General features: G+C 42.3%; 1 protein-coding gene across 1 annotated transcript in view; it reads right to left on the reverse strand.

Annotated features, from left to right (window-relative positions):
• AKAP13 (A-kinase anchoring protein 13) overlaps nucleotides 1-12,989 on the reverse strand; it is a 108,346-nt gene that overhangs the window by 66,645 nt on the left and 28,712 nt on the right. The window contains exons 4-5 of the mRNA XM_026648462.2: nucleotides 11,730-12,091; nucleotides 1,073-1,265 (exon numbers count right to left, since the gene is read on the reverse strand). Of these exons, the coding sequence (XP_026504247.1) occupies nucleotides 1,073-1,265; nucleotides 11,730-12,091 (555 nt within the window). The remainder of the gene's footprint in view (nucleotides 1-1,072; nucleotides 1,266-11,729; nucleotides 12,092-12,989) is intronic.

A 12,989-nucleotide genomic window follows, 5' to 3' on the forward strand; every position in this document is an offset into this window, starting at 1 on the left:
AGAGGTGGGCCTGGAGTGGAGCGGGGATGGGAAGAGGTGGGCCTGGAGTGGAGCGGGGATGGGAAGAGGAGGGCCTTGGAGCATCCCCCGGGCCAAGTTGGTGCCTGTTCTTCTCCAGGGAAGCTGCTGCTGCTGCGAAGGTGCTTCCTAGCATCCTTGCCTGCAGCAGGCTGTGCCTGTGTGGGATAAGCCAGGGGCACTTCCCAACCACAGTACAGTACTGTACAGTATATAATGCCTTTTGTCTGCCCTAAAAAAATTTCCTTGGAACCTAACCCCCTGTATTTACATTAAATCTTATGGGAAAATTGGATTTGTTTAACATCGTTTCACTTAAAGTTGCATTTTTCAGGAACATAACTACAACGTTAAGTGAGGAGTTACTGTATTATGGTGGAAGTGTGGCTTTCAGATATTCAATGCATTTAATATATTTGCCTTTTTAATAAAACAGATTGAAGATACATGTCCACAAAACACAGGCCCATCTCTCCTGGTTAAATCTCCAAGAAGGTGAACCTAAATTTGCATAATTCTCCATTTGTTATATTGCATTTAGTTGCTGCTTGTAACAGTAGGATGAGAACATTAAAAAAATCAGAATACAGGTTATTGTGAAAGAGAAAGGTCCTCATTTTCTTATGGGTATAAACCTAAAAAACTTAACAGATAAAATAATACTTAGTACTTATATATGCTTCACATCTTCAGAGTGCCACACAAACATTCATTTTTCTAAGCCTCATAACATCTCTCTAGGAGAAGTGTTATTAACTCCATTATACGAAGCAAAGTGATTTTTCCAAGACCATCCAGTCCGTAGCAGAAAACTCAGGAGTTACTTGTTCCCTGTCCTACAGTCTAACCATGCTGCCTTTATGGCTGAGTAGCAAGGTCGCTTTGATCAAGTCGGAGTGATGCATCTTTTAGTCTTTGCCAGGCACATATCTATATTAAAGATGAGAATGTCTCTGTATTATGCATGCAAAGAGGACCCTCACTTGGGCAAAGTTTTGGAGCCTTTGATTTAGAGTTTTGTGAAAACCCAACAATAAGAAAAGTACAGCTTTACCTGACGGTCAAAGCCTCTGATTTCCCCCTGCTCAGATTCTACTTCCTCTTCAGTGAGTGAGACCAAGGAGCCACGTTCGTCACTAGCAAGTGGACTTCGCCTGAGGTCTTTGGAACTCAAAGAGGAAGTCTCTAAATTTGAGGAGGGCTTCTTATTATCATCGGAGTCTCCTGCAAGGCCTTCTAGGCTGTAACTGAAGAAAAATCAGAGAGGTTAGACCCTGAAAATTCTTAATGCTTTAACATACAATGTGGCGCCTGAACTGTGTGCATGAGACACGTTCTAATTCAAAAAGGATGCAACCTCGACATTCACCGTGGAGTGAAACGTATATTATTCCCTCAGTTTGTGTTACTTCCTTGAGTAATATACGTGACCTACTGCAGGTAGCAGCTTGTCGCGTTCACTGCAGACAGCAGTATCTTGGTACACTCAGGCAAATGGTTGTGTGAGAATAATGGACCAATACATTTCTGTGTTATTGGACTCCTTCTCACTCTCTTGAACAGTGCAAAAGAAAAACCGGGAGCTTTCTTAGGTGTGCTTATTTCCAACTCATTCTATTCTCTCAGCTTCAAATGATATACTGGATGCAGCTCAATTTAAGTTAGACATAGCTGGTATATCCTGATGCTATTTGCCCCTGAACAGAAGTTCTATGCTCAGATGTTCTATACCCTCCCACAGCTATGAAGCCATTGGTTTATAGACAGCAATATATTGAATGTGTACAACTCTTCTTCGCAGAGATGTTCCTTGATGCTGCTTAGCATTTGCCACTGTACAAGGCTTTGGCAGAAAGCAGGGTATTAGTGCCAAAATCTAAGTATTAAATAAGTGCTGTCTCCATCGGCCAATGAATCACATTTCAGCGTTTGCCTCTGCAGCTAGGTTATCCAACTGAGCCAGACACGATCACTTAAAACAAAGCAAAAAGCATTTGTCTGCAACATTGGTGCTTATGAAAGAGTTGGCCAGACTCAGCCACAGTGACGGCTGCTGATATGCAAGTTTTCCCTACGAAGAGCCACGCTAGCGTAGCTCAATTCTCACTGGCAACACCAACCTCCCTCCCTTCCCTGCTGCCACACATTACATTATCGTCCCAGCCTCACCGTCCTATCAAAAGCACTGTATTCAGCACCTCAATGCTGACCTGCAGCATCCCTTGCAATTCCAGGCCTGGGTCACCCTACAGATCTGTAGAGTCACCTCATTCCTGACCTGCAGTGCCCCCAACTATGCCAGTCTTAGATCCCCAACATAGCTCTATCACTGAAGCTCAATTCTCATGTGCGGCAAACGCTGCTATTCTGATCCAGGGCCTTCCTTGAGAAAGGTGGCTTTTGTTATGGTCCAATATACAGTAGGAACTAAAGATGACACCAATACACACATTTTCATTTTTGACATGAATGAGGATTTCAACCCCTCTTTCTAAAGGTGAAAGATGAACAAATTAGTCCCAGTGCACCTCCTGACATCTTTCGGATAGGATCCTGCTATATAACCTTAGCATTTCAAATACTTCTTTTTTTCAAACTTTGGAGTTGAATCAATTGCTATTGAATGGCCTGTGAGTACCTGAAGACAAAATGTCAATTACAGTGACACTTTTATGTTATTTTGATTGTCCTCTCTATGCATCGTATATTATCTGACAAATTGCTGTGGTTGGATAAGGGGCAAGTGTTTTACAGAAAACATTTAATATGTACAACACACTTGGACTCAAGGTTAATCATGAAATCTAACTCACTATTGAGTTAACATTCAAAACGTGTTAAAAGGGAAAATAAAATACTTTGTAATGTACAGTGGAGATTTAAATCCACGTAGACACCAAATGGATACTAGTATTCTACATATCGCTGGAGGAGCTGATGGTTGACAAACATGTATCATCTCGAAAGCAAAAGCTGAAGTAAATCTTAAATTAGAAGAGACAGACATCCGTCTTCCAAAGATTTTTTTCAAGTTAGTAAACGAGAGGCAGACAAATCACAGAATTTGCAATTTTATCAATTCACAAAAGCCTTTAATTGCATTGTATTTAGCTATAGCATGCATTGTAAAATTTACTCCCAAACATCTGCAAGGGGAAATCTGTCCCACTCCTATTATCTAGGGAGGACAGGCTTTTATTCTTGCAGCCCAAAATCACGCTGGTAGTTTGCTGTGATCTTGACATCTATCCTCTAATAACTGGGCTCAGAACAGCAACTCTCTTCAGACATGCCATCAAATAGTCATCAGTTGATAATGCTCTGTGGTTTTTACCTACTGTATTTGGATCACATTTAAATCAGTGTTCTAAAATAAATGATCTGTATTCCAAACTTCAGAGTTATCTAGCCTCCAGAAAATACAGTTGGAAATTCTATCCTTTAACTGTTGAGGCAAAAATAAATCTGGGTCCAGATCTTCAGCTTTGCCAATGTACCTCCGTTGAGGATCTCACCTGTGATAATTAATTCTGACTCTGGACTTTCTACAGGACACGCAAGTTTTAAGTGCCTGGGAAAACCAAATCTGTGGTTATCAGATTTTGTTCTAGAGAGGTTTAAATGACTAGCTTCTCTGCTCAAGAGAGAGCAAAAAACTCTCATTGTACTAGAAGCAGTCTGTATGAATGTAAATGCCTACAAAATATCAGTCAGAATGGAGGAAAACATAACTGTATCTCAGGGGTTGGCAACGTTCGGCACGCGGCTCGCCAGGTTAAGCACCCTGGGGGGCCGGGCCAGTTTTATTTACCTGCTGACGCGGCAGGTTCGGCTGATCGCGGCCCCCACTGGCCGCAGTTCGCCATCCCAGGCCAATGGGGGCGGCGAGAAGCGGCGTGGGTGAGCGATGTGCTGGCCGCGGCTTCTCGCCGCCCCCATTGGCCCGGGACGGCAAACCGCGGCCAGTGGGGGCAGCGATCGGCCGAACCTGCCGCGTCAGCAGGTAAATAAAACTGGCCCGGCCCCCCAGGGTGCTTACCCTGGCGAGCCGCGTGCCGAACGTTGCCGACCCCTGCTGTCTCTCATTAACTCTGGCTTAGATTCTTTTGCTGTCACTTTCATTGCTCTGATTGTATGGAAAGATGTGCCTAAAAATCATCACAGAAAAAAAGCAGCTCCAGGTGAATAATGCAGCTTCTCTGACACTCAAGACTAGCAGAGACTAACCAACACCTTCACCTGTACTTCAGTCTTTGGAGGACCCAACACCAAATGTGACGGGGGGGGGGGGAAAACAGACAAAGCAAACAGACACAAGCACATTCCAGCCAGAGCAACAGAGAAACAGACTACCACACAAAGAGCTGACAACACTGTGTTTGCAATGCCCCTCAGCTGCTGCACATTTATTTATACCATACCTTCTACAATTAAAGTCAGCACCCATGGTAATGTACTGTACGCCAGAGGGACACCAGCTCAAACTGAGGATATCAAAGGCAGAGAAAGGAAAAGGGCTGCAGTTATTGGATTGTCACAGAAAGGGAATGTTTCAGGACTCGGTTAAACTTATTTAATTTTAGAAAGATTTTTGCATTGTATGTTAATTAATGGTGAGTGAAAGGTACCAGATTGGCAGTCCTAGGACACTAAAGTCCTGTTAGTTACCACAGAACAGGGATGTTACAGGTAGTGGAACAGTGCAAGCTTCCCTCGAACTGCTTCCACCAATGGGTGCCAATACTGAACTGGAGCTGACAGGGGAGCTCACAGCCTTGGGTGAAAATCTGTACCAGCTGTGAGGGAACTTTTTATTCATTTAATTGGCATATGCAACCCAGTCAAGCCAAGCCATAGCATTTTATAGAGAGAGAATGGGATTGAGACCCACAAAGGCCAATTTCACATAAAGCAAATGGCCATGAGGTAACAGGTCTATTAACAACAACAGTAATCAGCACTACTATGGCACCTTACATCCAAGGATCTGAAAAATGCATCACAACCATTGAATGGATTAAGCTCCCCCCACATCAGGTAAGCATATTAACCTCATTTTACAGATGGGGAAGAATGAAGAGGAGAATAAGTGATCCGATCAAGGTTGCACAGCAAGTCAATGTCAGTGCCTGAACAGAAACTACAGCTCTCCTGACTCCAAGTTCTGTGCTGTAACCACTAGGCAATGCGTCTTGCTTTTTAGTTCACAATGAATCTAGGATTAATCCGAATCAGGGACCGTGAAATGAAAGTTTCTCTTGTCAAAATACCAGTGCCAAGAACCAAACAGTCTCCATCTTGCATGTAAAACCATTAGAATTTCAAAACACAGTGACAATTTCTTTGGTTCTCATTTTAAACAATGGTTTCAATTATTATTTCTTTGTGAGTTAGAATTTACATAGTTAAATTTGGCCCTACAAATATGCCCAACGGAGCCCAATTGCAGACTCTTCGAGCTCAGAGAAACTGATTTTCTATTCAGCTGTGGTGCTTAAAGGGGACCTTACTTCTGCACTGCTGCTGGCGGTGGCTCTGCCTTCAGAGCTGGACTCCCAGCCAGCGTGGCGCTGCCGTGCTCCAGCTGCCCAGCTCTGAAGACAGCGCCGCCTTGCGACCCACCCACCCCACAATTAAAATACCGTGAAATTTCAGATTTAAATAGTTGAAATCATGAAATTTACAATTTTAAAAATCCTATGACCGTGAAATTGACCAAAATGGACCGTGAATTTGTTAGGGTCCTAGCCATGATGCATCTGTTAGTGAAGCTCCGGTGCTTGGCAGGCCATCAGATATATAGAAGATCTTTTCTGATTGCTTCCAGAATATTAACATCAATATCCATTATGAACAATCACCTTGCTGTAACGTGCACAACCTTTAAAGTGCATTTGTAATCAGCAGCTAAGTAAACCACCGCAGGGTAAGGAAGTATCTCCATTTTACAGATGGAGAATCTGAAACAAAGGGGATCAGACACTTGCTCAAGGTCACAAAGGGAGTCAGTGTCCTGCTATACTATGAATAACTCGCATCATTTACAACTCCACGGCTGCTCTCACCTTCAGAGTCTGCTGACAGCCTTAGGTGACCTGTGTGTCCCTTAAGACAACGGTTCAACACACTCATGCAGTTGTGTGTGTATTATGGGGGTGAGGTGGGGAAGGAGAGTGTATCCAATTTCCTTCACCATGAAAACTGACCTACAGCTGACAGTTCTGTAGATCTGGGTATATATATATATATATATATATATATATATATATATATATATATAATCTCTCTCTACATACATATATTTCTTAACTATATTAATTTTATAGTGTGACTACAAAACTGCGGGGCAGAAACTCTATAATTGAGAGATGAAGGAGTAGGAGGCTTGGAGGAAATGGCAGAAGGTCCCAGAGAGGAATAAAAATTCTTGGCAAGAGCTGTGGAAAACACAGACATATAGAATTCTAATCCTGCTGGTGAGCCACCCACAGTCTATTGGCAACACCATGCAAAAGTGAAGACAGTGGCCCGTCATACAAGATATATACAAACCCTTGGCAGAAGACTGGGGAGGAGGGTGGAGGGAGAAGAGGGAAGAGCCATTTGTGTGACCAGCTACAGACTGGAATTAGTTTGAGGCTGTGCCATTGTCCCCTCTCCAGCACTCGCTTGTAGGGTATCAAAAAGGCTGGGGCAGTGGTAAAGAGATAGAATGAGAGTACATTGACTAAAGAATCTGACCTAAATTGCAAAGGTAAGTAGTGATATTAAGTGGCCAACTTGAGACACATTCTCTTTACGATTAGCATAAGGACCCCAAGCTCCTCTGTAGAAGTCAGGTGACTATCACTGTGCAGCTGGTAAAAAGCAGTTAGCATGCATATGCTCACAAGGCAATCCTTGCATGCCACCTTACAAAGTACAGAGCAGTGTGGAGTCTGAGCCGAATGGAGTCCATAGCGTTTCATTAAGGGTGGGCGTAACAATAACCTGAAGTCTAGTATATTAATGAAGGTAATAAGGATATCAGTAGGTGTGAGCACGCATGAAGATACTGGATTGAGAGCCTCAGGGGGAAGCACAGAGGAAATATCACTATTTCCCCTTTCACTTGCTCTTCTCAGAGGCTATAATATCAAAATTGGAGATGCTAAGTACTTCACTGAGGCCTGTGCAGTCTGTGTTGCACTGTAAAGGAAGACACCGTAGAAGGCACATAGAACACTAATTCCTTGAGGCCGTGCTTGAGAATTTAGGTTTTTGCATGTTACAGCCAGGTGTGAGAGCGCATGCTTCTGTGGAGTTGAGAGTCAAGGTCAACGGCCGTGTCAAAGGCTTGTCAAGGGCTAACGCTTCACTCTACACAACTAGGAAGAAAACCAGGAGCTGTGTTTACTGCCAAAGATCATGTAGAAAAAAAAATTCTCACTGGTGCAACTGAATCAGTTATACCACTAGTGGGAATATTTTGCTGAACCCCTTTACTATAGACAAGGCCTTAGGAAACAACTATCCACAAGAGATCCATGTTCTGTGGCAGTAGCAGAATGAGTGTCATGGCACATGAAGTGAACCAACGTAGCAGGTACTTAGTCTCTCCAGTCAAAACAATGACACAACAATGACACAATCATAAGTAAAATTTCAGAGAAGTGGGTACGTCAAAGGAATTAATGGGTCTGGGGTGGGGCAGGGAGGACAAGGTCAAAAACAACAACAAAACTCCCCATAAAACCGGGGCCATGGAGGGCGAAGGAAGGATCCTCTACTGCACCTCCAAGAATTCTAACAGTAATAGCAGCAACTATTTTCGTAGGGTCTACGTAGTGTTTCTGTAGAACCAGCATTCAGGTTTTTTTTAAAAAATCTCTTTCCTGAGCTATAAACATTGCTGCTCACATAAATTAATCATGCTGATGCTTCAACAATAAAATAGGGGTAAGTTTGCCTTATCCTTATTTTATTTATATATAAATAAATATGTATGGGGAGGATAAGAAATCATAAATGTTTGCCAGATAGAAAGGGACAAAAACTGGTTTGAAAATCATGCTTATTTTCCAGCTTTTAAGAGGCAGGGTTAAAAAAAAACCCCATAAAGTTCAAATTAAAGCAAATCAGCTGCTGCAGGTATACCAAGTGTATTATGTATCCTCTGTACTATTTGCAAATATGTTCCTACATGCCTATCCTGGAGATCTAGGGATTTTGATACATTTTAAACAAGAATTAAGGCGAACAGACAAATAAACAATTCCTTGCCCATTTAAATTCAACCTCCAGTCCTAAATATATTATTTTGTTGGATGCTTCCAATCCGCAATGTCCAATATCCTTCAACCCACCCCATCAACTAAAAGCCCTAGAAAGAATGACTTTGCAAGCTTGCACTGAAGGTTGTAAAAACCGGGCTGTGTCAGGCTAAGGGTGAGAGCGATGAAATCGGATGCGTGTCTCCGTATAAGACACATGTTCCAAGAAGTACTGAATCTAAACTGGATGAACTAATATGAGAGTATGAAGTTAGTAGACATTCAAATGCAAAATGGTTAGTCAAGTTAGTTGGCTCTGTACCTTCTCCTATGAATGGGAGGCTTCCTTATACCATCCCCCAGAACTCGCATTGAACTGAAAATGAATCATGGAAAGCGGTCAGAGATGAGAATGGAACAAAATGAACAAATGACAGCTGAAGGGAAAACACCCATTCCTCCCACCCGTCCTTCCCCCCCAAAAAACAAACAGCAGAAGGAAGGAATGAAAAGGGGAGTATAAAAACTATAGCACTTAAGGGAGAAATGTGTCTTCTATGAAGTTATCTTTCTCCCTCTATTTCACAGTAAGGCCTTGTTACCGAACAAAGTATAATGGCCACTGACAATGGTTGCATATAAGCAGGTGCCAGTCACGGGTCGGCTGTATGTGTAGACAAGGACAAACTAGTCAGTGCCAGTTCAACAGCAGGCATTGTTAGCAACCCTCACTGGCAACAGCTCTATGTGGTAGTGTAGACGAAGTCTAAAGGACCATCAGTGAAAAATCTATTTTTTTCTTTCCTTCAAAAGGGCATTAAAAACATGGCAACTAGTGGCAATCTAAAGGCATGGCAATGCTGAAAACATGGTGCGCGACTGCAGTTCACAGAGACATCCTCGAGCCAGCTATAATCCAGCTAACTTGGACACAGGAGCAGTGACGCATGGTAGCACGATTCCAGTGTGGGCTAGCCCTGGGTTCCAAGTGGCCTTGCACAGTCCACCATGAACCCTGTACTGCTCCAGTACCTGTACCTGAGCCAAATAACTAGGTACGTTAGCAGAGTATGTCTATATGAGCTGCAATCCACCCCATGTGAGATGTATAAAACTCAGTATGAACTCTAAGAATTACCAAGGATAAGCATGCTCCATTGGAGCCTTATAAGTATTCTTCATGAGATTTATAAAGGAAAAAAATGGTTTAAAAGCCATATTTAAAAGATATTTAAGATGCTCAACAGGTTTTGTCTTTTTCTTCTTTTTAATAAAAAGATTATGCTCCACTAATTTTTTTACCATAGAAATATAGAGAATATCAAATCTGTTATTCCCTGCTTTTGCTATAGGACCTATGGGGTAGGGTAGAGTCTCACATGGGCAGCTCTCTCAGGGCCTGGTCCAGCTTTCATTGTAGTCAATGGAAAGACTACCTTTGACTTGAATGGAATTGGATCAGGCCCTCAGCCCTTAACTGAAGGGATGGAGGAGTTAAATCCCAACAAAAATATTCTAGTTAAATAGTTATTAGCAAAAAACAATCAACCATATAGAGATTTGGGTTTGAATAAAACTTAATTTCCAGGCCTTTATGCATCATAAATAAGCAAAAAGGTGCAAAACCTCAACTGGTTTTGCCTTTGCAAATCACCTTTCAGCCAGATGTACATCCTTGTCTATTGGTGGCTGTGTACGTGAAAATATGAAAATAATTTCTCTGTTTCTTTACTTAAAAAAGAATATATCATTTACAGTAGGAATATTTTCCCATGTCACAAACATCCAACCTGTGCCATCCAACCTCTGATTCAGAAGTTTTTAACTCCATCTGCTTAGCATTAGCTGTAATTGCCAAATATGCAGAGTTTATTACCCTCAGAAATCCTTACATAATAAGATCAGTACATAAAAAATAAATCTTTCTAAATTAATTTATGAGCTTATAGACTCAGTCTGTCATAAACTGGCTTTGATCTCTGAAGTTGCCTCTCTTGCGGTTTTAAAATATCGGTGTGATTTTATTTATTTGTGTGTCATCCCGGGACCTGCAAAGAAGTCCAGAAAGGGGTGACAAAGTCATGTAACAAAACAAACAATGCATATTACTTTCCGAGTACCGAATGGTTTCTCAAGTTTAGCTTTAGAGGAAATAAAACTTATAATTTAAGGATCTATAATTTCTCTTCAGTGCATGAAAATAACATCTAGAAATGTCAAGGGGATTTATGCACATGCATTAAAGGGTGACTAATATCTCTAAATTGGGGTCACCAAACTCTGCCCTCTGGCAATTTACCAGGAACCAAAGGACAACTATTGGTTTTAATATAATGCAGACGACTCTGGCCATGTTACTTGTTAATACGGAGCTGTGACCCATGAAAACAACAACTCCCAGCAGTCAACTGGATGTGTTCCAATTTGACTCCTGATGGACCTGCAGTCTTCAACAAGCCACACATCCATATTGCAGATGAGAGTGGTATACAATATATGTGACTTAGGGAACAAACTTTGACCACCCTGGCTCTAAAGGGATGTTGGTCCTATTTAAATCAACGGCCAAACTCACTTGGTTTCAACAGGACCAGGATCTTAAATGACTATGTAAAACTAGAGTAACTTTTGTGCGGTGCAAATGAAGAAAGGCTGATGTGCGTAAGAACATGCTGGGTACAAAGGGAGTCAGAGAACTTGATAGTTACTCAGAATGCAGAGGGCTTACTCCTAATCAGTTACTTTATGGGTGGAATTTTTCTGCAACTGGAGATCAAGGGAAGAGTGGTTCTGGAAAACAACATTATTTCTTTTCACAGTAGTTGATGTAAAGAGGTACATGGCAAGCCTTGCCTTTGTGGTGTTCCCTAGTCTTTTCTGAAAGGAGAGAGAGCAGAGGGGGAAACTGGAAGAACATCCTAGGCATAGGGTGTATAGGGTCTGTCCACTTCATTCAATACTGCAATTCTATCAGGAGTCAAATTGGAACCCATCCACCCCAGTCCCAAGACTAAAGGCTTACAGCCCACACAACACCTTAATGTGAGAACGCTACTGATTTATAGTGGCTGTGTTTATTCTGTGGTCACCTAGATTTAACTCAGATAACCTTTCCTTTAGCAAAACCCTCTGCATAGGAACAGGTGGTGATAATTTACATTAAGAACTGGTCCAAGGTGTTTCCATTCACTTCAATGGGCTTTAGATAAGGACCTAAGTCCTCTGAAAAGCTAAAATATATTGTAGACATAAAGTACTTTTAATTCAACATGTAATTAAAACCAGGAAGATTAGTTTGTTTGTTTTTGTAGTAAGTGGTTCTCTCTCTTTCTCTCCTCAGAGTTCATGGAATGACCTCACTTTTCCGTGTTTTTGCACATCCTTCAAATGCCAGTCGCAAAGCCCACATGCATGTGCTTATGTGCGTGTAAACAGCTTTAAACAGCCTTTTTCACTCACCTCCTGTGATTGATTTCTGCCTCATTGGCAGCATTCTTCCCCGGCCCCCAGCTGTGCCGTCGGAATGGTGACAGTGGTCGCATGGAGTTTCTTAAGACAGAGGAGTGGGTAGGCACTTCTGTAATACTGTCCATCTCTTCTTCCATCTCGCCCGAGCCACCAAGTTCACTCTCCCGTCCCCCTGCGGCTCCCATGTCAATGCCGTTTCCATCCAGAGTGTGCCTCTCCTTAGGCCTGTTGAGGTTTAGAGCATGTGGAAGGGATATGTCACTCCCAAGAGAGGAATTCCTCTCCAAAGAGACTGTGTCGTCTGCCGATGAGCTGGAACTGGTGACATCGCAAGCAGACTGTTCCTCTTCAGGCTGTTACAGCAAAAGTAAAAACATGAACCTTAGCCAAGAGAGATCTCAACTGACAGCTCTGGCCAGAGCCAGTCATCACAAAAGCTAGGCCTGTTCCTTCTTATTTGCACAAGTCACCCTCTACAACTTTGCTCCCTTGTCTTATCCTACCCAATAACTCATCCTGCTACTGTAAAGTTGGGCTCCCTACTCAGTTCTGCCAACGCAATCCAATCCTGACACTACAGCACTTCCTGCTATTCTATTAATGTCCTTCTCACAGTTCTGTCAATGCACCGTAACCCTACAATGTAGCTTCTCCTGCATTTCCAGTCCTAAAGCCTTTTGCCAGGCAAAGATTTGTAAGCTTGCCATATACTTATGTCGTTTAAATGATGGGCACAGATGATTGCTAGGTCATATGACTTCAGTCCGCAAACTCAGTCCTCTTTGTGTGAGCTGAACCAGATTTGTAGCTTCCAGTCATTACAGCAAAAAGGCTAACACACTGTTCCACTGCACCATACAGCACAAACTGAACATTAGTCAGTAGCATAAAACAAACACACACAAAATGATTAGACCCCTCCCCCAACCACCTTCCATTTATCAAAAAGTTAATGTCAGGAGTTTCAGCATTTGTCAAATCCAACTATAATTGAAAAATACTGTTCCACAGGATTGGCCACCTTGTGGGACGGGTCTTTATTCAGACTGTAATCTTGAGTTTAGTTTGCTCCAAAAGCAGTAAGTGGAACCCCAGCTAGCTCTATTCGGCTATCGGCCACATTCTGACAATACATCCTAAAGTGAGTCTATGATTATCCTGTGTTCCCGATGGCTAGTATAAAAAACACAAGCATGTTGATGACATCACTTTCAGACTCAAGGCCAATGTGGGAAGTTTCAATGTATATTC

Source organism: Terrapene carolina, unplaced genomic scaffold, assembly GCF_002925995.2.
Source record: "Terrapene carolina triunguis isolate 2854851 unplaced genomic scaffold, T_m_triunguis-2.0 Scaffold67, whole genome shotgun sequence".
Taxonomy (NCBI): domain Eukaryota; kingdom Metazoa; phylum Chordata; order Testudines; family Emydidae; genus Terrapene; species Terrapene triunguis.